This window comes from Podarcis erhardii (genome assembly GCF_964252035.2).
Source record: "Podarcis erhardii genome assembly, chromosome: 2".
NCBI classification, from domain to species: domain Eukaryota; kingdom Metazoa; phylum Chordata; class Lepidosauria; order Squamata; family Lacertidae; genus Podarcis; species Podarcis erhardii.
In genome coordinates, this window is record NC_138498.1 from 55,076,737 (window position 1) to 55,100,650 (window position 23,914).

The 23,914-nt window shown below is 41.8% G+C and overlaps 2 protein-coding genes across 5 annotated transcripts in view; one reads left to right on the forward strand and one right to left on the reverse strand.

The window, feature by feature from the left end:
• Positions 1–11,235, reverse strand: part of SH3RF2 (SH3 domain containing ring finger 2) — a 91,608-nt gene extending 80,373 nt beyond the window's left edge. The window contains exons 1-3 of one of the 4 annotated variants that reach the window (XM_081852080.1): positions 11,089–11,229; positions 10,536–10,689; positions 9,398–9,913 (exon numbers count right to left, since the gene is read on the reverse strand). In XM_081852080.1, the coding sequence (XP_081708206.1) occupies positions 9,398–9,778 (381 nt within the window). In that variant the 5' untranslated portion in view covers positions 9,779–9,913; positions 10,536–10,689; positions 11,089–11,229. Of the gene's footprint in view, positions 1–9,397; positions 9,914–10,535; positions 10,695–11,088 lie in introns of those variants that run through there. The other 3 variants (XM_081852077.1, XM_081852079.1, XM_081852078.1) reach the window with 3 other exon arrangements.
• A 6,580-nt stretch (positions 11,236–17,815) lies between these two features.
• GRXCR2 (glutaredoxin and cysteine rich domain containing 2) lies at positions 17,816–23,656 on the forward strand. The gene is made up of 4 exons (XM_081852000.1): positions 17,816–18,854; positions 20,339–20,541; positions 21,943–22,170; positions 23,375–23,656. Exons 1-4 carry the CDS (start codon positions 18,470–18,472, stop codon positions 23,552–23,554), a joined length of 996 nt encoding a protein of 331 aa, XP_081708126.1. The 5' UTR covers positions 17,816–18,469; the 3' UTR covers positions 23,555–23,656.
• The last annotated feature ends 258 nt before the right edge of the window (positions 23,657–23,914 follow it).

A 23,914-nucleotide genomic window follows, 5' to 3' on the forward strand; every position in this document is an offset into this window, starting at 1 on the left:
CAAAAGAGGGAAAAAAGGATGTCTTTGAAAGATAAGAAAATATTGCAGTGTATATATTCAGGGGTTTGTGAGAAGGTGGCAACGTTGGAGTTGAGTGTATTTTTATCTCAGCAGATGATTTATGTGTCTCATCAGTAGCACGGGAAGGGTATTATTCTCCTGCTCACACAGAGAAGGTTGCATGCCAGGAAGGCCCTCGCAGCAGAAGACTTCCAAAGAAACGTTTTTATATCTGGGTGAACCATTGGCATCTCATTGAGACAGCAATGGGATTTATCTTTTGGACTGGCCCAGTTTGATCCAATGTTAACTGACCTAGATCACGTTCATAACAACCCCAACAGCTCTTTGTAATTAATGGGCAAGATCCTTGGCTGGGTGAAGGAAAACAAAGGGATTGAACCCTGCTACATCCACGGAGGCAGTTCTTGTGCAGGAAGCCTCATCCGGCAGCATCTCTCTCTTTGTGTCATTAGCTTCGTGTCAGTGCTGGATTTCCTCTTTCTCCTTTCCTTTGATTCAAGGCTGGTTCTTCCTTCGTATGTTAGTGTATATATTTCACATGGAGAGAATGGATTTAATGGGTCTAAAGCACCATCTTTTAAATTATTTAAGCTCCCTTGTGTTCTGCTCTTTCCAAACCCTTTGTTCATCTTGGCTAGATAAAGTGAGTTCCCTGCAATTTACTTGTGTTTAGGAGGAAAGGCTTTCTTTTTTAGAAGACTTTTAAAAAGCAAAGTCTTGTTTCTCTGCCTAGGCATTAAAGATCTAAAGAAACTTTTCGATTCTTTTTGGTAACAGTCAATGATTGCCCCAATTTTTGTGTATGCCAGAATTCCTCCTGCTCTCATGACTGAGCAGCGCACTGTACATTATTAAAGAGTCTCTGTCTCCCATTTAGAGATGGCTGAACATCCAGGATGGGAGTGCACTGATCAAAGCAGCGCATCAAAACAGAGAACTTTCAGAAAAGTCTGAATATTTTTCAGATGACACTGCATTATCCGAATGAAAAAGTTGCAATGTTATTGTCTGTGGAAGAAAAATTCCCCAGTTATTTTCTCCCTTTCCATCACAATCATTTATGCTATACAGTTCTCTGTGTTCATAGCACCTCACATACATGATCTCAATAATTTTACGTCAGCTGTCTAAGGCTGGTCAATACTGTCACTGCTGTACTGCAGTGCAGATACATGGCAGCAGCTGGGTCTGAGAAACAGTAGCTTTCAATATGCCACTTACAATACATATCTATTCTGAAGTAAGTCCCACTGGATTCCGTGGGGCATAGTCCCAGGGTTAGTAAATGGGCATAGGATTGCAGTTTTACTGAGACCATAACTTAGGTGAGATTTGAACCACACACTTTCTGGCTCATGCTCTTAACCTCTGTACTAGCTCCAATATATTTCTCAGAAATGATTGAGTGGCCTTAGATGGCACGACTGCATTATTATCCATCCTCTGCTGCTGTTAACCTCCCAAAGCTGGCAGTATGACCCTATAGCCTTTCTGAAAGTGTGTTTTCTGTTTTTGATACCTAGCATCATTGTTACGAATGGTCATTATCTTAGCAAGTTTTGCCTATAGAATGAGGAGTGTCTTGGAACTGCATGACATTATATTCCTTCAAGTCTAGGCAAGTATTAGTGGTGTAGTGGAAGGGGGAATAAAGAGAGGACAGCTTGGGGACTTTTTCCAGGTCAGGAGTGATGATTTAATCTGCTGCTGCACTGGGTGATGGAAGGACCATCCTTTCTCTAGGATGTGAATTAGGTGAGAAGGAGACTTTCTAGCTTGTGACAGATTAGCATAGAAGCAGTCAGAGGATGAGAAAAATGATCAAGCAGAGAATGAATACTTCTTTACTTTTCTTTAATAGGGTTCCTGCTTCAGTCAAGCAGTTTAAGCAGCAACACTTCTGCTTTCTTATTAAAAGCTAAAGGCTGCATTACAGGTGGCTTAAAAATCGTCTGTTGAATCTCAATGTGTTTTACAAGTTGAAATTGATGCAGTCAGAAGTAAGCACCCACTGAGTTCGAAGGGGCTTGCTCCCGGGTTCACCAGCTATGGATAGGATTGCAGCCATACTGATCCTAATAAATTAGCTATGGCGCAATATAGCACTGCTCTTTGGTGTGCATGTGTTTATGAGTGTGCAAATATATATGTGTGGATCTCAATTGTGGCTTTGTGTGTAAATCTGTATGCATCACATGTGTTTCGGTTTGAGCACAGGTCTTTAGGAGAGCCTAGCATGTTGTTTTGTTTACAAAAATAAACTAAAACTTGAATGAATTTAAGAGAATTGAAGAAACTAATATTTCCTGGGAGCTTAGCTGCCAAACAAGCATAGCAATGCTGAGAAAGTCATAACCATGGGGTTCATTTTAAGTACTGTTTATGTTTTTCTAAACATGGCAACTGGGGATGATGTGATGATAAGTTCCAGAACTTCAAAAGTCACCACTACTGTAAATACTGGACAATTTACATTTCTTCTGGTGTCCAAGAACCCCTATCCCACCTTAATCATTGCATTAATTAATTAATTGTATTAATTAACAAAACAGCATCTGACATGTCAGTATTTTTACTGTTTTAAAGCAGTTTCCCAAATTAGTGTCAATTTTTCAGCAGGCTTTTGGAACATTTCCATAGTGTGCTTTCCCCTATGGGATGAAGTCAGCACATGAAGTCAACTTTAATTTTTGTTTACTGAAGAGACATTTAAAATGAAGCAGTAGAAATGGAGGCAACAGGAACAGCAGTGGTCCAACAAGACAAGGCAGAATAGTGAGATAAATTGCCCCCAAATACTGAGAAAATACATAATGTGACCTCTGACAAGCATTTGAGAATCACATTCTCAATCACATTCAAGTCAGGTCACGGAAATTGCACAAAAATAAAGATGAATTAATATTTTATATAGTCCACAATTAATTCTTCTTATGTATCTGTAGTATGCAAGAACATCTTCCTTCACCACCCTCCTTTAAGGCTAAACCAATATGATTCTCAGATTTCTTTGTGTGAACCATTTGAGGAGTGCCAAAAATTTATTTTCTGCTTGAAAGTTTTTTTAGCATTCTTTTTTTTTGTAAAAAAGGGGGGCTTTCCATTCATTTATACTGCTTTCAATTGCTCTCGTTCTCAACTGCATTCACTTGCCTCATGTCATGTAACCATATATGATTGACTACCTCCTATTATGACATCATCTCATTTATTATATGATCTGTCATTGGCTGGGATGATCTATGTGGCTAATTTAGGAAAGAGAAAGAAACAGCAGTTAGGGGAAAAGATGATGAATCTTTGCTGTAGCCAGAAAGAAAATACTGCATGGAAGTTGCTATTGCTGATCAAAAAGTAAAAATAGTATTTGGTGCAGCACTCTTATTTTTAGATTTCACAGACCCAACTTTTCGCTCTTCCCGATCCTTGCAAAATAGATCTTTGCAGAATGGAAAGCACATCTCTTGAGTTCTCTACTGGGCAGGGTGCAAACTACTTAACATGCATATGCTAGTACTTAAACTGCTTTCGTTTCATTTTATTTCAGTAAGCCTAAGTGGCATAGCTGTCAAGTGTCCCTTATTTGAAGGGACAGTCCCTCATTCCAGCGCCATGTCCCGCTGCTGTCCCTTATTGATGGATGTCCCTCAAATGATGTCCCTTAAATTTCAAAGGAAGCAGCTCCTCTCCCTCCCTCCCTGCTGGCCAGGGAGGAGGGAGGCTCCAACTGTGTTGCTTGGCTGTGTTGCTCACTGAATAAGGAGTCTAAGAATGACTGGGGGGGTGGAGCTTGCATGTCTTGTGTGTGGCTAGTTAATGCAAGCTGAGGGGTTTTTTGAATGCTGGACGCCATTTTGTTGCATGTGCTGCTGCAAACTTTGCAGTGCAAAGCCAGGCCGGGGAGCCATCTTAAGTTGAGGCTGCATAGGCCTTGTGGTGCAAAATTCTATTCAGTTGAACCTCTGGTTACAAAGTTGGCTGGACAGTGTTCTCGAAGCTACCCAGCATGAGTTTGACCAGACTGCAGGAGGACAGGAAGACTGGAGTGCCTGGAACAGGTGAGGCCGCAGGTCCCTTATTTTGGCTGCTGGTCCCTTATTTTCAAGGCTGCTGGTCCCTTATTTTCAAATCTGTAAGTTGACAGCTATGCTAAGTGGGCATAAGTGGTGGTATGGTACAGAGAGTACTTTATGTCCCATAGTGAAGAATCAGATGCTTCTGCAGCCTTAGTGGTTCCTTGAGGCTTTTGAAAGTGTTCCGATCTGAACAGTATGTTCAATCAAAATAAAACAAGATTGACTTTAACTGTCTCCAGGGAGCTGCCTTCTGAGAATCAGGAAGGTGTGAATTGAATGTCTGCCAACATTGTCTCGTTCACTTTCACCCTGTTGCCAAACCTGTGAAGAGGTCAATTTCCCTGGTGTGACTCTGTGCAAAACTGTTTCTCGCAGATATGGCCTGTAAGTGAACGGCGTGCTGAGATCCAGGAAGCATAATATTTTACTGTGCACAGGAATGTGTTGAGTCTGTATACAATGCCAAATGAGGGCTGTAAGAAATATCACTTGGAATGGCAGAAGCTGTGCTTGGTATGGGTGGGGCTGCCTTCTTGCAGGTTTAGAGCCAGGCAAGGGTGAAAAAACAAGGGGGCAAAGTTTAACAGAGGGTGCTTTAAGAGTTCTTTAGAAGCCACATATGCAAATATGCACCAAAAGGAAATACTCAACATATGTAGGAGAGTGAGATCTCCTTGGGAGGAGGTCATGTTTTTTCATGAGCTCTTACAACTATACCCTATAACCTTTTTAAAAATGTGGCTCTTTTTGGGGGGTGTTATTGGGTTATAGTTTTTCTTTTGATTTTTATATATTGTGATCTTTTCTGTGAACAGCCCTGAGACTTCCAGGCAGTATATAAATTCAATAATTAATTAAATAATAATAATAATAATAATAATAATAATAATAATAATAATAATAATACAACTTCTTGTTGAGAAACATTAGCACGGGACCATTGTAACATATACTTAGAATGCAGACATGAAATGAGAAATCAATACACTTCACGTTATTACTTTCTTATTATAGGGACTTTTGGAAAAAAAATGATAATCCCTCTGTTATCTAGTCATTTCAAGACAAGGTCATTTTTCAAAGCCCTGTGAGATTGGGAGGGAAATTATTGCAGCGGTTCTGACAAGCATAAGAAACTAAAATCACCCTAGGGAGCACTGGCGAACACCTTGCAAGGCTCCTTTTGACGCTATAGAGAACAACATTGATGGCTGTAATTATTTTTGATGTCATTTAAAATCAACTGAAAAGGTCTGGCTGACTTGAAAGGGTATTTTGAAATGTCTTAATATACGGAGAGCACTCTTCATTATCCGAATGCCTCATCAGTTAATCCAAACATTTGGAAGTTGTTCACACAGAGTTATTATGGGAGAGGACACATTGTGGATTAGATAACTGTAATTTTTGGATTAGTGGCAGCCATATGGCAACGTGACTGGTGATAAGCCCTGGTCCTGAGCGAACACCAGAGGGTGAGGCAAATCCCTGGGCACCCACTCCTAATAGCTGATCTGCAGGCAGTGAAGTCAGTCTGGATTTTCCTCCGCTCTGATGTTAAAACCCTAGAAACTCCCACTCAGTTACCTAAAGGAATGCTGCTCCCGCTTATGCCCGTTGGCCCTCGCATTACAGGAAGAAATGCTGCTCAGAACTACTCCTCTTAAGTTTAAGGCAAACAAAGGACGAAGAAGTTAAATCGGTTATGATACATTGGGCCAGAGACTTTGGTTATAATATACAATTAGCAGATTGGGAGAAAGTATGGAAGGAAAATATGAAATTCACTGCATGTATGACGATAAAGGAAAACATTATGAAAATGGTATATAGATGGTATATCACTCCCGTTAAACTTGCAAAAATGTATAAAACATGTAACAAATGTTGGAAATGTAAAGAAAGGGAAGGGTCGTTTTACCATATGTGGTGGGAGTGCAAGAAAGTAAAGGGTTTCTGGGAAATGATATATAATGAATTGAAAAAGATGTTTAAATATACGTTTGTGAAGAAACCAGAAGCCTTTTTGTTAGGAATTACAGGAGGAGAAATTAATAGAAATGATTATAAACTTTTTCAATATGCAGTGACTGCGGCAAGAATTTTAATGGCCCAAAAATGGAAACAAGAGGAACTACCGACACTGGAAGAATGGAGGCGGAAACTGATGGACTTTGCTGAACTAGATAAACTGACAGGGAAAATTAGATATCAGAAAGACCACAAGTTTACTCAGGACTGGAGAAAGTTTACGATTTATCTGGAAAATATTTGTGATGAACAGACAACGCTAGTTGGATTTAAAGAGGCTTTGTGAATGAGAAAGGGTATTGTAAAAGGGAAAAGAGCTGTAAAGATTTATAAACTGGCAATATAATTATAAAGGAAATGCGGAATAAATACAAAAGTATGAGGATTGCGGGGGGAGCGGGGGGAAGTCAAAAATTTGAAATATATGGAATATGATTGTGTTCAAATAATTTGTAAAAGAAAAACTTTCTTAAAAAATTAATAATAATAATAAAAAGAACTACTCCTCTTATTCTGACATGTTCCTCCATCCTTCCATAGGCCCAGCATGGGATCCACAGAACACCATAAAGGGAACCAATGGCTATAGCTATAAAGCAAATCAGTACCACAATCTCCTCCTCTTCCTTGCTGGAAGCAATTACACGAACAGACCTGTCAACTCCACCAAACATTACACTGCAGTCTGCTGGCTCATGCTCCCTACCTTGCAATTTCTAATGGTTTCTATTCCAGGCATTAAGCTATCCACAGTGCCATTTAGCATAAAAAATAATTTTGCAACATGCTTTTCAATGGTTGTGTTCTCTCTTTCCCCCTTCCACTATTTGAAGCAACTGCTACGCATCTCTCTAACTCACAAGACTAGTTCTCAGAGCTTTTTCTTTAGATCAACACATTAAAGTCAGCCTTTGGAGACTGGGATTGAAAACTGCGCCACTTTTTAATATCCCTTGTAATGTATGTGTGCACATGTTTAATATCCTGCAACCTTCATTCAGTCTTGGTTCTCTGTACCATTTGTATATACAGTGGTACCTCAGGTTATATACGCTTCAGGTTACATACGCTTCAGGTTACAGACTTCGCTAACCCAGAAATAGTGCCTCGGGTTAAGAACTTTGCTTCAGGATGAGAACAGAATTTTTGCTCCGGCAGCGCGGCAGCAGCAGGAGGCCCCATTAGCTAAAGTGGTGCTTCGGGTTAAGAACAGTTTCAGGTTAAGAACAGACCTCTGGAACAAATTAAGTACTTAACCCGAGGTACCACTGTATAGACATTTCTTGTTGCTCAGACGTTACATGGCCATTAAGTCTTGAAGGCCACGGCGGGTCTATTGAACCATGCACTGCTGGCAAATGTTTGCAAGGCTGCTGCATCCTGACTTGAATCTAGTAACCTGAAAGCTGTTTTGAAGAGTTCATCATCCAGATTCAGAACAGCTAAAGCATGTCAGCATCCAAACACTAGACACTAGAAATTAGATGCTGACATTCTTGAACTGTTCTAAATATTTGTATGTTAGAATGAAACCACAATGTAGGTGGCCGGGCTTGCTGAACGGCATTTCCCTCGCCTTTGTTAAGAGTACAGCCTTCCAAACACTGTCATATTTATTGCAACGGGCTTGTGAAGGAGCACCATGTGGGCAATTCCACCCTTGATGAAGAAAGTAGAATTACACAATGAATTTTGCAGGTGCCTTTGCAATGTGAATGTGACAAGAAGGGTGAAGCTGGCCTGGTAACTATCCAGCAAGCAATGATTGATCTAGCTTACAGATAATACCAAGTTTGACAGGTATGGCGCTCACCCATTTTGACTTGTTCTGATTGCTTATCTGGACTACTGCCCTAATGAATTAAAATGATGCCACCCAGAATCAAAAGATAATAAGATAGCTGAACATAATTTTTTTTCTGGGTTACGACAACAAAACCCCCACCAGTGTGACATAGTGATAAGAATGTTAGACTAGAACCAGGGAGACCAGGATTCAGCCAAATGAATCTCACTGGGTGACCTTCGACCAGCAATTATCTCTCCATCTGTGTATCCACCATGCATTTAAAAAACATTTAAAGCACATTCCCCTACCCCAAGAATCCTGGGAACTGTAAGTTGTTAAGGGTGTGGGTAATTGTAGCTCCGTGAAAGGTAAACTATAGTTCCCAGGATTTTTGGGGGGTGCTTTAAAAGTTTGGTGCATATGCAACCCCAGCCTCCCAGGGTTGTTGTGGGGATAAAATGGAGCAGGGAGACCTATAGGCATTGCTTTGAGCTCCATGGAGGAAAGAAAGGATAGAAATGTAGCAAAACCAGCAACAACCCATTGAGAGTTCCTTCGCATGCATTTCCCTTAAGTATTACTTTAAATGACCGCTGGTAAAGGGGAACTATAGTAGGGTTGTTTGAGATACATATTACTCCCAAGGAGTATAGTTACATAAGGGCTAACCAGCTGCAGAAACTCCCTGAAAAAGTGATCTCCAAGCAAAACTGTTGAAGAAGCATTCACAGCCATACGTATATGATTCTCACAGTCTGCCAAGCACCCAAATCCAAACACTTTGTGCCTTCACATAATTGTGAAATCAAACATGGGAGGAGGGGAGGAATCACACAATGAGCTTTTCGTGAAAGGCACTTGAGGATAGAAGAACTGGTGCGACAGGCAGGAGGAAGAAGAAACTAAAAACTAGGGCACAGCTGACCTACTTTTTACCCATACTCAGACCCAGTCACACATCTAGTTAAAAGTTCTAGTAACTCGATTCTTAGTCTTATTATAGATATATATATTTCCTACTCAGGTTGTACTGGCACAGGACAAAGCATTCCTTCAGGTTTTTCTTAAAAAAGGTCAGTGAAAATCAACCCTTTCTCAGTCCTCGACAGGTGTGAAAGTAGTTTGGCTCTGCCAAATGTATAAATCGTCTGTTCCCTGGTTTAATCTTGGATTGGAAATAGAAGTACGGCAATGTCACCTGAAAAGTCTCAGCACAATTTTGAGCTCTGCTGGAGATGGCAATCCCCTAAAAGCCTAGTAGCTGGATTTGTCACATGAAATGGTTCCAGCTGGAATAAGTTTAAACTTAAAAGGGAGTTGCAACATAAATCCAGTTGAGATAGCTGGGTTGTTGGGGAAGAAAGCACCCAACTCTATACACATACTGAATACATTTGACCCTTTGAAATGAAATGTGGCCTACAAAAGTGTGTCCTGCTTGATAAAGTTAGCGGTAAAATAAATGGACCCTCCTTACCCCTTCCATAGGGATCCTGGGACTGGCAGTCAGCCTGTATTGATTGAGTTGCACAGCTCTTGGCTCTTCCTGGAATCGCCTGATGGAGGCAGGAGAGGAGAGGACCCCAGATCTTTGCAGAGAGCCAAACTTCATCCTATTGGGTCCAAATCTGATTCCATCCAACAAGCGGATCAAAAGCAAGTTGGCTGGAAGCTCCTCAATGCTGCAGAGGACCAGAGCTCGGCATTCTGGGCACCGAAGCTCCTTGTGTGACTTCAAGATCCTCTGGAGGCAAGGCTTGCAGAAGGTGTGCTGGCAGGGGAGTACTTTGGCCGATACGTCCAGCTTCTCCAGGCACACTGGGCATTCTAGCATGTCAAAGAAGGCCGAATCATCCATACTCTTTCTCCCCCCTTTTCAACGAAGAAATCCAATTTCAAAGCAGAGCCGGAAAACTCCACATGATGTTTGCCGTGACCAAATACGTTGCTCAGGAAGGACGCTTGCAATTGTTAGAATCCGAAAATCGCCATCCTGTCAGGAGAAAACAACAGAGAGGGAGAGACCAATTGCAACACCTGACTACTTTGGTATTATGAAATGCATGCCACCTACAAGTCGAAGCAAAGCCTCATGAGCTGATTTGTATGGTGTGTCCCAACCCCCCAAAACAAAGAAAGGTTGGCATTAGTCATTTGTGAATATAAGTACCAGTAAGCAGAATCATACCCATTGGCTGCTGTGTGGCAGGAAGGAGGCAGCTGCATCTCACACACTGGCACAGGTGATTATAAAAATAAAAATTAGAGGACCCCATAAATTCCACTCAAAGTGAGATGTTGACACCAGGGCATCATGTTCCTATTCAGATGTATTGCCGAGGGATCAGCCCATCTTAAAAATGGCATGCAAAGAATAACTGTGAAAGCAGTAAAAATGATCACTCCAGAGAAAAGCCAGAAGGTGTTCTGGTAAAACACATGGCTGAACACATTCCTGCCTCCACTCCCCTTTTCTAAACAGGCCAACACTGAACAGGCATCGCTCTGTTGGCCCACCCACAGTGCTTCACACTCTCTCAAAAAGGCATCTCTCTTCATTCTCTAGATTTTCTCATCTGCAAGTCACTTTGACAGCAATCATTACTTTGGCATACCTGGGAGTAAAAGAGCCTCGCTTGACTTGAGGAGACTGGCAGTTTTTGTCTCTTGCCTCTTCTTAGCTGACTTAATCATCCAAAGCCAGCCTGAGAAATCAGTATTCCTCCCACAGCAGAAAAAGTGACTCAACCTGTTTGGCACCTTTCACAACTGTACACGGAGCTGAAGTGAAGCAGATTAGGTAAATTCCAGATTCAAGTCCTGGCCTGCAAAAACCAGCACCGACCCATCTCACACAGAGGTGTAGGGGTGTGTGTGTGTGTGTGTGTGTGTGTGTGTGTGTGTGTCTGAATAAAGACAGATCTAATGTTGCTAAGTTCTCTCTCCACCCCCTTCCTTAGAAAGAAATCCCCCCCCCCCACAACTCAGCGTTAGACAGTTCAAATCATTATCCACTGAACAAGTTTCACCCTGATGAAGAAGGGTCATAAGCTTTGGGAGTTAAAACCTTCTTCCAGAATGCTTCTCCTCTCTGAAGAAGGAAGCTGTGGAAAAAGAAAAAAGAAAAGAAACTGGAGCAAGCTACTAATTTCTGCAAGTGCTACTGACCTTGTGTTCATGACCCTCTTTAAAATGAGCTCAGCTTGTGAAATAACAGCTTCTGATCTGGCTCTTTCCCTTTCTTTCACTCCCCAAATTGCAGCCGTGTTGAAAACTTTAACTAGGTGCATTACTCACTTAGCTCAACTTAACACGTGCTGCCTTGTTAACTCGTAGGTTGCCAAGCTGATCCTCCTACACATATTTCAGGCAAGGGGGAATGGCTAAGTCTGATTCTGGGGCTGGTGTGTGTGTGTGTGTGTGTGTGTGTGTGTGTGTGTGTATATATATATATATATATATATATATATATATATATATATATATGGGCTTGATGTGAGCTATTCTGGCTCTGTATCACTGTAACATAGATCAGTAACTGGGCTCAACTATTTTATTAAAAATTTTTTAAAAAAGCATTTTATGACGCTTATCCTGTTTTAGGAACAGAGGAGGAGGAGTGTAAAAGGATGACAGAGAATAAAAAACACAAAACAAGCCTCTGCACAAAGGACTAGAAAACACCAACTAGTATGATAAATGCATTTTTAGGGGATTAAGAGGGTGAACTGAAGCTGGAGCTGTAATTGGGATCAGCTGAAAAAAGTATGATTGTGCAGAATTAAGCTACTTTGCATTAAAAATATCACTCTCTGCAACATTATTACTTTTTCAACAAAACAAGATAGGAGAAATCTAAAATAAAAGCCTCCAGGTGATTAGTTTAGCTCTGGAGAAAGAAACAGATACGCTGCTTCTGAAATGCCAGCCTTTGTTCCAACCTCATGTGATCTCTGTAGGACAGTTAATTTTGGATGTTCTCCTGTGGGATGTTTGTTCTCCATAATAAGAACTGCTTTAGGAAAACCTTGACAGCATTTGAAATCTCAATTAAATTGGCTGGTTTTTGTTTTGTTTTTTGTTCTTGTTCTAATGCAAAGCGGAGCTTGAACTACATGCAGAGGTTTTTTTCTTGGATAAGGACAAGCTGATCTAGGGCAACTTGTGACACCAAGGATGAAATAAAGTATGAAATAAAGCAAGAGACGTAGAAGTTGGAAGAGACCATGAGAGTCATCTAGTCCACCCTCCTGCAATTCAGGAATCTTTCACCAAACATCGGGCTTGAACCTAGGATTAAGAGTCTCATACTGAGCTATCTGAACTAATCCTTTGCCCAGCTGTCTATCCTTTTCGAGGACAGTGGTAGCTACCATCAACACAGAAGAGTTTCCAGAGATTGTTGTCTCTATTTTGTAATATTTCCACCACTGGAATATTTAGAAAGTAATCCGAAATCCACGCTACCTCCCATAGCATGGCAAGGCTTTAGGGAGTGGGGGGGGGGCCCACTGCTGTATCTACTGCCTTGCCACACACAATGGACAGGGTACAAGGCAGGGGCAGGGGCAGGCAGATGATTGTGCCAGTCTGGATTGGGCCAGATGCTGTCATGTGACAGCAGTGGGGCCAGCCAGATTCTGAGTCACCTCTGCCCTGCCCCTTCCACACACATTTGCACTTTCCTGAATTTCACAATGCAGTTCTCTGGTTGAGTAATACATTCAAAACCTCATAAAAAGGTAAAGGTAAAGGACCCCTGACAGTTAAGTCAAGTCACGAACAACTCTGGGGTTGTGGCGCCCATCTCCCTTTACTGGCTGAGGGAGCCGATGTTTGTCCACAGACAGTTTTTCTGGGTCATGTGGCCAGCATGACTAAGCCGCTTCTGGCGAAACCAGAACAGCGCAACACTGTTTATCTTCCCACCGGAGCGGTACCAATTTGTCTACTTTCACTTTGACATGCTTTTGAACTGTTAGGTTGGCAGGAGCTGGGACCATACAACAGGAGCTCATTGTGTTTGTTAGCCAAAACAGCATACAGTACCCACATACATTTATTAGGAGAAATTTGCATTAAAATATTGACAAATTTTAATGGGTATTTTTTTTTTAATGCAAATCGCTGTGGAAATGTGGAGAACTGAAGACTGGAAAAACGAGAACCAAAATTGAGGGTTTTGTCCATCCCTATAAAAAAAGTCAACAAAACAAAAGAGAGCAACAATTGTTAGGTATAAGGTATACTATAGCACCTAATGCAGAACCTGAAAAGTAAGGGAACCCTGTCTAAGAAAAAGAACTTGCTAGGATAGAGGGGGCAGTCATACTACATATTTTGAAGGTGTGTGTGCACATGTGCGCATTCATTAACTGCTCATGTACCTATGAAATTCAGAGGATTTCATTGAGCAGTGAAGTTTAGTCCTCTGCCTTCCCTCATTTCCACATGGAAATTAATGCATGGAGGTGGGGCTGCATTTGTCCCACTGGCTGCAATCCAGCTCTTTCTGTGTTCAATATGCCATTTTCAAAGAAAGCCTGTGCTCTTACACCTTAGAATGGATGGGATGATCATGCATGTTCAGATGTATAGGCATCTGTGCAAATGTCACCTTGAGCATCCAGCAGTCACAGATATGACCTTGATCCCTCTCCCCCATAGGTATGCATCAAATCAGAGGTTGACTGAGTCTGACCTTATGGGATCTTGATACCCATGATGAAATGAATTAATAATAATGTAAATGGCAATGAACTGGACATCACGGAGCGAGCAATGGAAGAATGGGAAGAACAGGCAGGAGGGAGTATATCGTACAGCATTTCTCTTTGGAACTGATACTTTCAAAGGCTTTTGTTATAAAATAGTCCCAGATTTCATGGGAATCTTCGCAGACAAGTTCCATTTTTAAATATCCCCAAGGATAGGGTGTATTGGTTGCTAGTTACTAGATGCTACAAATTATAGATCTAAAGCTAACTGCTTGTCCTCCCACCCATAAATACGCCACACATGTCCTGTATTGCTGCTCCCTTTGAAGGCTGGCAGAAACAAAAGATATACTTACCTGTGTTTTCAGACTTTCAAACTAATGCCTGGGAGGAGAGGAACTAAATCATAATGGCTTGCGTGAACAATTGTTCCAAAGTTCCAGAAACTAATAATTTGGGGGTTGTTTTTTCCTACTTGAAGTTATAATCCAGTAATAAGGCAGTGTTTTAGGTAGCATCTGCATCTGCTGTTCCACCCCTGGTATGTCTAAGGAAATAACAGGACAGACCAAATGAGGGGTACTATACAAGCTTGTGATCTGAAATGGCAACAAAGTATCCTCTGTAGCAGCCAGCAAGCTAGAACACTTATTAGTGAGTAGATGTACTCATGAATAAATGCTCCAGGAAAGGTACTTCCACCGAAATACAAGGAAGAGTTGCTATGTGTGAAGTATTTCCTAATCACTCTTGGCAGCTGTAACAAACTACACTTCCCATAATTCTTTGGGGGGAAGCTATAGCTGTTAAAATGGTATGAGAATGCTTTAACTGGTATTAAATTGACCCCTGTTTTTACTTTCAGATTGATATTACAGTGGTACCTTGGGTTAAGAACTTAATTTGTTCTGGAGGTCCGTTCTTAACCTGAAACTGTTCGTTTCCAACATGTATTTGACCCCATTTTATACATTTTTGTCATTTTTACTGGTGTAATATACCATGTATACATCATTTTCATATAGTTTTCTTTCAAAAGAGAGCAGTCTGTAAATTTCAAATCTACCTTCCACAACTTTTCCCAGTCCTCAAATTGTATATTATGTCTCATATCTTGTGCCCATTTGATCATAACGGATTTGACCTCCACATCTTTTGTTTCCCATTCTAGCAGAATACTATATGCTTTCTTCAGCAGCTTCACTTCTTCTTTTATAACCTCCTTTTGAAATCTAGAAATTGTATAGCTAAACCCTTTTTTGTTATCTTCCTTGTACATCTCATATAATTGTCTGTAATGCAGCCAACTCTGAGCATAGTCTTTGATTTCCTCATCATCTTTTAATTTCCATTTTCCTTCTTGGTCTCTCAGTAAATCTCTATATGTAGGCCACTTCCCCTTTTTACCAAGTGGTTTGAGTAACGAAGCTTCAATTGGTGATACCCACCAAGGTATTTTTTGTTCTATTAAACCGACCCTGTTCCAGTTTCAATCTCATATGTGGGCAACAGTTTAAAAGTTTAGCATAACCTGACCCTGAACACCAGTACCTGAGTCCCTTACTGAATTACCTTCTGGAAGAGATACCCAAGCAGCAGAAAGCTGGCCAGAGTAAAAAAAAAAGAGTAAAGCTGGCTTGCTGGTGAGAACAATATTGCCACTTTCAAAATTGGGCAGAGCATGCAAATTACTGAACTACAAAAAGCATAGTGGTCATGTCCCAGTTTCAAAATTGTGTTGGTCATGTTGTGAAACCCACACATCTTGCCACAATTCCTCCTACATAGTTCCTGCCCATATATCAAAAAGCAGTTTTAGCAACTGAGTTCCACATTTGTAGGTGGCTTATTCTTGGCTACTTCTACTAGTATGTAAAACTACTCTTAGGTAAATAAATATACAGGGCTGTAGCAAATGGAATCATTATGCGTGTGGATGGACTTAATCTCTCTCTTTCTTCCCCACCTACTGCACCACCACCAAATCTGTTCCAGAGGGATGAGGAAAACCCAGAGGAGATTTTGGGGAGAGCATATGTGAGAGAAGGAAAGGGAGGGGAAGTTCCACTGTGCTAGTACAAATAATTTTGTATGCGCCATTTAGTTGCACAGTTGGACCCTGCTAGAGTCACCAGTTTTAGGCTCCTAGCACTTTACGTAATGCTGGTGTTAATCATCATCAACAAAACAAAACAAAACAAAACAAAAACAACAAAGCAAATTACAGTAGCGGACTGCAACAGCAGGAGGTTCAAATTATACATTATGTACAGGAAGCACCCATTTTAATGTGTCTGACAGCAGACTTGGATAAATTGGTAGATGACTGCATTAGCTGGTTAATAATAGACCAGAAATGAAAATGTAAATTTTCATCAGAGCTGTCATCTGTAAAAGGACATTCATTGCTGATAGCATGGATGTAAACAAAATGCTTGTAACATTTAAGCCAGGCAAGGTGTTTTCTTCAAATGCTTTTCCAGAAAAGTGACTGTCAGTGCAAATTAGTCAAATTACAGTGCGAATTAGTCAAGAGATTCTGGTATCTCCAAAAAAAATAGTATTTTTATCTCACCGCTTCCCAAAGGGACTCAGAGCAGTGCATGTGTTTTTTCTTTCCTTTGCCCACACAACAAACTTGCGAGGTGGGTTGTATCCACAAAGTGTCTGCTTTGTGGCTGAATGATGATGCAGGGGTTACATTCCAAGACACTGCACATTTACTGGTAAGTGAAATTGCGTATATTTGAAACACCATGGAGAAAGCCTGAAAACACCCCTTTCCACCCCTGCTCCATCTCATCCCTTTTTGTGATGTTTTTGGGTCACCTCTGGGTTTGGCATGATGCACGTGTGCCTAAAATGGCTACTGCCTATACTTATTTCAAACAGTCAATTAGTTGACAAACGCAAGGTATACATTTTCATTAACTATCACGGGGGCACAGAAATCAACAAAATCAATCAATAACAATTAAGAGTGCACTAAGGAAGTACCACCCTTGGTGGTACTTGTTGCCATGCAATGGTCAGGATCATCCCTGCCCAACTCTGAGGCTTCAAAGTTGGAAGGAAGGCTGGGCACTTGCCAAACTTGCTAGAGCCTGGGAGCACAAGCTGCGTTGATGTCAAAGCTCGGCTCTCATTGAACCCCACTAAGCACCAAAGGCTCTTCACACATCAAATTTTAGGTGTAATATTTGGAAATCTAAGGGCGGACCGGAGAATACAATGTATGAATGTCACAATCTGGTGTTTTTGAAAATGTGTGTGTTATCCAGCTACACTAATGAGAGAGCCAGGATTGTCTGGGGCTCCTTGCTTATGTGTACTCTTAATCTATATTTATTTCTGTGTAGCCCGTGAAAGGGCCTTCGGACATACATCAGAAATTGTATTTGGTTGTTGTAGTTTTGGAGTGTGGGGAGCTTCTTAGCACCTCCTGTAACTTACGATTCTTAATTCAGATTTTTTTTTAAATAAAAAAGGCAGCCATGACAGTAAAATTTGTGGTGCAGACATGCTCCCTCTTTTTGTCCTTCTCTACCCTTCCCATAAACTTTCAACATATATATATATATGATCAAATATTATCATGCCAGTGGTGCACTCCATATTTGGTCAGGCACCAAAGGGAGGAAGTTCTGAAGGTGTGGGGCCACCATAGAAAAGGCCATGTTCCTCTTAGATCTAGGAGGCAGATTGAGATCTCAGCATGTGAGAAGGATGGTATGTATATCAGACAGTTTGGACTGAAACCATGTGTGGCTTTAAAGGATAAAACCAACACTTTAAATTCAGCTTGGATGCGCACTGGAAGCCAGCATAGCTGATATAATGCAGGTGCATTATACATATATTTATTTGTTATTTCAATTTCTAGGCTGCCCTTCATCAATTTATTGATCCCAGGGTGCATTACAATATAAAACAAAACAAACAACAAAGTCATTCTGCACCTTAAACAAACTTGTTCGCATTTGAAAGCATACATATTGAATTTCAGAGCAGATAAACAATTGATTAACGGAATCCAGTCTCAGTTACATTGCTTCACTGAAAAGGCTAAGGAAATAGGTTTGTCTTCAGCTAGCCTTTCAGTCTGCCCCAAGAACATTTCAAGTGCCGTCCCATTGGCAGGTCTCCCTCTCTCCCGATTGAGTATCATTTATGCAGTTACCTGCAGTCCTTTGTTAAAGGTGCTGGAAAGTGGATTTCTGTGAGGGGTGAACTACAGCTCCCTCAGTTCTTTGTGGGAAGCAATGTGCTTTAAATATGTTTAAAATGTCGTGATTTACATGTACACAACATTGCTCTTTCTGTTGGTGGTAAAATCAAGATTTTCTTTAAATTGGAGGTGAACCTTTCTTCTTGATGCTCTGCCACTTATTTCTGTGATTCATTAAGGCGAAATGGCTCAACTCAGCTGCCAAATAATGACAAAACCCAGTGCAGGTTCTGTGCATTTGAAACGATTCATGTCACTATGAAATGTGCACACATCTATATGCCTATTTCCTTTGCCTCTGATGATAAATCCACTTTAACCTTTTCCTTCAAAGACAACACAATTTTACGTCTTACAAACCCACCCCGTCACCATTTTACTTCAGCAACTTTCCCATTACATTTCATCGCAGCAATTGTTGCTTCTCATGAGGCGCTATCAATGTTTCATATCAAGGTGTCCTCTTAAACTGTAATGTGAGAGAGCCAACTAGAACTGTTGAATTATACATTGCCTAGCTGAATGTAAGCAGCCTTTTTTTGTAAGTCCAAAGCTATCCCTTGCTGAACTAATTTCTGGGAAGCACCGTGAAAAACCCCTATCTATGGATGAGCTTCAGATGAAACTGAGCCCCAGGCATGATGCAAGATCCCGAAAAGTCAGATTCAAAATCTCCTCTGCCTACAGTGGTCGAGTCTTAAAGCAGGTATACGAAGATGGACAGGAACTTGAAATCCCGCAGGAGGAATATCCTCATAGTTTTCGGCACTGCAGCACTGAACCCAAAGACGACTTCTTTGGGCTTGGTGAAGCCCCAGGATCTGGGTTTTGTCCATCAGCTAAAATGAATGCGCAGAGGATCAGCGTATTCAGAGAAGGGAACAAATACACCCTCACAGGGAGCCCTTCCCTCTTAAATGACCACCAGGCAGAGGAGAGCCATATGGTAAGTAATGTTTGTTTAATAATGACCCATTATGGAAATAATTGTAAAATGGCAAATGCGGTAGTCAGAAGCAGAACCTAGTTCTCATGTTGGCCAAGAAATTATCCTTTTAAAATGCTAGTCTTCCTATGCCTTGGTGCTTAGACCCAGGTGAGCAACAATGTAGAGTTGCCATACTTCAAAAAGTGAAAATGTGGACAGAAAAGTTGTTGAGCTTTTCTTTTCTTTTCTGCCAAAGTCGTTGAGCAGCCCTAGCAACAATGGGATGTACAGTATGAAGTGCAACCTGTGTAAAATAGCTGGGAAAGGCTACAGAATACATAGGAAACAAACAAACAAACATCAGCCAGAAAACCACTGAGAGCTTTAAAATCAATATCACTGAAGAAAATGGCAGGATTTATGAAGCACTTTATTCAGTTTCATTCCTTATTGTGAAAAGTGAAATCCAATAGGACACAGACAATGCTTTTAGGTTCTGCAGCACTTTTTCTTCAATGAAAGAAAGCATTTTGTAAAACATGAATGATGAACGAAACAGCGCGACTACCTGTTTGCCTTCTCCTTCCTACAACACAGGTGTGTTTCAATGTCCATTTACATATATGGGAATGAAGCTGCAACAGACCTAATGCTGGGAATTTAAAATGGCTTTTGATTCTCACTGACTCTGAGCCACCAGGTACTCAGAACCACTGCAGAATTAAAGACGATGGTTTTGACCATCAAAATCTTGCCTGACCCAAATACCTGAAGAAGTACCTCACCCTGACCTGTATTAGCCAGCCTGTTTTCTTAGATCTGGTGGGCAGTTCCTTCTCATTGTCCCACCACCAGGAACAGTACATTATATGGTGGTATGGGACAGGGCTTTTTCTGCGGTGACAGCCTGGCCTATGGAATCTCCCCCCCCCCCCGCCCCCAGCCTGCTTTTGCTGTTTCAACACCAGGCGAACTCTTTTTTCATCCATTTTCCTGGACTTTGGGAGGTTATTAGTAGTTTTGTCACCGCTATGAATGAGAAGCCCAGGTTGTGGTTCCTTGGGCTTCTTAAGGATCTGCTGTGTTTTTGCTGCTATAATAAGTTATGATGAATTGGTTTTATTGTAATGTTCCTTTTGTTCTTGTATTAGCACCTGCCCTGGAATCATCTAATGAAGGGTGGGTAGAAATATTCTTATAATAAATAAAATAAAATAAAATAAAATAAAATAAAATAAAATAAAATAAATAAAATAAAATAAAATAAAATAAAATAAAATAAGATGCATCCATAAGTAAAACCTACAAAAATGAATGATTTGAAGCACACCAAGAATACTGACCCAATGGAGCATGTAAGCACTGTAGAAATTCCAAGGAACAGGCAGATACAGGTGATACAGATACCTGAGAGCTTGCTCCAGCTGCACTCCCCATCCCAAGGCACACAGGGCAATCTACTATTCCGGGTCCTGTGCGACTCTCATTATAGGTGGATATTGACTACAGTGGTTTTTAAAACTGTGTTTTAATGTTACTTTTAAGTTGCCTTAGGAAGAATTGCACCCTGCAAGACAGAAATAATGGTAAAAGATGAAAGAATGAATGTCTCCTTGCAGGCCCAGGACCCGCACTCTCCCCACCTCACCAACCGGGCTAGAAATGAAGGACACCACACCACCAGAATGGGATCGAATCAGGCCACAACTTTATTGACTACAGATGAAGAGGTTTGGCATAGGCAATGGGTAACCCTTTACTTCTGGCCTGCCTGCCGGAAATGACATCAAGGGTCAACCCGACAGTGGGGATTCATATGACTTATGTCAAATAGGGGGATCCCTGCAGGGATCACTGCCTTGAGGAGTGCTGAGGCCCAGGCCCCTGTCTGGGCATATGGACAGAAGCAATTCCTCCAGAGATACCCTACTTCTGGAGGGGGAGCTGAAAGTACAACCTCCCCTCCATACAAGACTAAGGTTACCCAGTGCCTAAACTGCCAAATTTGTGATGATTGCTATGAGGTAGGCCAAACCCTCAGGCCAAAGCCAATTTGCCTAATAGGCAAATTCCTACCTGGCTTTCAATACAGCAACCATCATTGCCACAACAAGGCCAAAGCAGCTGCGAAATGCATTGTTGAAGGAGTGCATGTGTTGATGGGATGAAGTGAGCTGAGTGTCGAGGGCTGGTGCAGGTCGGCTTAAATTCCCCCAGAGTGGACCTGAGGGAAGCCTAAATGTTCCATAAGGCTCGCCCCTGGGAGCGGATCCAGCTCTCTGAGCTGGCTAGCCATTGGCCAGTTCAGCAGGCTGGCACGGAGCCGGCTTCCATGCCAGGAGGATGTGAGCCAGAGTTCACATGACGGCTGGGGAAAAGCCCTCTGGCACTAATGACTCTCATTGTGTTCAGGGAAGGAGGTGTCACCCAGCCCGCAAGGCCGCTGCGCCCATGAAGGGGTAAGCAGACTTATTTGGACCATTCCCACTTCACCATTTCTGCTTCCCATATGCAGGAGCCACTCACTAGAGGAAGTACCAGTCACTGTTGCTGGTTCTGGGAGTCATCAAAGTTTCCAGGCAAGGATGGGGAAGCTGAGAAATGTTAGGAGACCCCTCTTCCCCTCACAAAATTAAAAATTTCCAGTGTGGTATACAGTGGTACCTCGGGATGCGAATGGGATCCGTTCCGGAGCCCCGTTCGCATCCCGATCGGAACACAAGACGTGACAGCGTGTCTGCACGTGCGTGGGTCGCGTTTCGCCGCTTCCGCACATGCACGTGACAGCATTTTCAGCGTCTGCGTATGCGCAAGTGGCGAAACCCAAAAGTAACGTGCTCTGTTACTTCCGGGTTGCCGTGGAGCGCAACTTGAACATGCTCAACCTGAAGCGCATTCAACTCAAGGTATGACTGTAACAATCAATCCCTCTTCCCAGGGAACTCTGGAAATTATAGCTCTGTGAGGGAAGTAGGGATCTCCTAACAACTCTCAGCACCCTTAACAAATTACAGTTCCTGGGAATCTGTGGGGAGAAGACATGACTGTTTTAAGTGGTATGACATTGCTTCAAATGTGTACTGTACAGCAGATGGGGACCTAAGAGAGCTGTTGGACTTTCAATTTACATGTTCCCTGCTTCATTTCAGAATCCCCCTGTTCTAGATATTGGGAAGATTATCATCTACACTAGCAATCTGAAAATCATTCGATCACCACTAACTAAGAAGGAGCTGGTGAGAAAAATAATACAGGATGAAGGACTCGAAGACTGGTCCTTCACATACCACGAAGGAAGAGGAGAAACGTGCAGTAACCCAAGTGATGAGAACATAAAGGAGACTGAATGTGAGCTTGTTCACAACGAGCATATGCAGGTAACATGCATGGTACATTTGGGAGCAGATGCAGGCATTAAGACGTAAGGTAGTAGCGTCTCCTTGCTCTAGAGATGTAAAAGTATATGCTTGTGAATTAAAAGAAAAAGGGAAACGATGACATCCTCCAAATGTTGTGATACAAAACCTGTCAGTTCCAGGACTTATGGCAGAGGTGGGGAACCTCAGGTCCCGTGGCTGAATGTAACTCTCTGTTACAAATACAGTGGTACCTTTGGTTACGAACTTAATTCGTTCCGGAGGTCCAGTCTTAACCTGAAATCGTTCTTAACCTGAGGTACCACTTTAGCTAAGGGGGCCTCCTGCTGCCGCCATGCGATTTCTGTTCTTATCCTGAGGTAAAGTTCTCAACCCAAGGTACTACTTCCATGTTAGCGGAGTCTGTAACCCAAAGTGTTTGTAACCCGAGCTGTTTGTAACCTGAGGTACCACTGTAATTGAAAAGTAATGCAATGGGACTTTATAGCATGCTAATGAATAAAATCAGTAAACAAACTGATCCTCTAATTCAGAATGCCACGGCTTTAAAGCTTATGGGATATCCAGTTGGGGAATCCATTGTGCTTAAATTAAATCAACGGCAAGAGATTGCTTTGCAGCTTCAAAATTGTATAAAAAGAGTCTTTGCCTCATTGATAAAGTGAACATTTCTAAAGAATTTCTATTTAAAAACAAGGCATCAGGGTTTGAAACAATGGACTGACTTATGGGACTTGAATGGACATGCAAGAAGGTACCAAAGGGATATTTCAGGATGGGGGGCCTTTGGTCCAAAACAAGGTACATAAATGAACCGTAACATTGTGGGTGGTGCTCAGCTATGTGTTGCTTGCAGTAGACCCATATAAATCAATGGTCATGACTAAGTTAAGTCATGTGTGACTAGTCATTAAAATTCCGAAATCAGACCTGTGCAAATTGAGGAAATGTGTGTGCATTTATTTTGCGTAACTTGTACAAGAAACAAGGGAACATTAGCAAGGAACTAGAATCACAGGGAGGAATAGATATTAGTATTCCCACTAATATTTATCAAGCAAACAGAAAAGCGAGATGTTCAAAAACCATAAGAACCATACACATCTTAGAGGGATTTAGCCTGCCGATTGGATTTACTTTAGGTAAAGGATTCTGTGAAGTGGTGTTAAGGAAGCTTATTTTGATCAGTCCCTTTGTATTTCAGGAAGCAAATGGTGATAGCAGTTGCTCCCAGTGTAAGGGATCAGGCTCTGCACCCTGCTCTGTGTGCCACGGAAGCAAGTTTTCAATGTTGGCGAACCGATTTAAAGAGTCCTACAGAGCTCTGCGATGTCCAGCTTGTAATGAAAATGGTCGGCAACCCTGCCGGACCTGTGTTCAATGACTTTATCTACTCTCTGGCTTCCTTTTACTTCCCTTGTTTGCTTGTTTTGTGTAGAAAAAGAATCCTTCAAGTTTTTATGTCTATTGTATTTACCTCTTTGCACTCAGGCAGTGGCATAGCGTGGGGGGTGCAGGGGGGGCCGGCCGCACCGGGCGCAACATCTGGGGGTTAGGGTTAGGGGGCGCAAATCCACGGGTTAGGGGCGCAAATCCACGGGTTAGGGGGTGCAAATTACTTGCCTTGCCCCAGGTGCTGACAACCCACACTACGCCACTGCACTCAGGTTACACCTGCAGGTATAAAAGTGTTTGTATGCAGTGTTAATATGTTACATAAGGTGGTACCCATTTAAAAATAGCA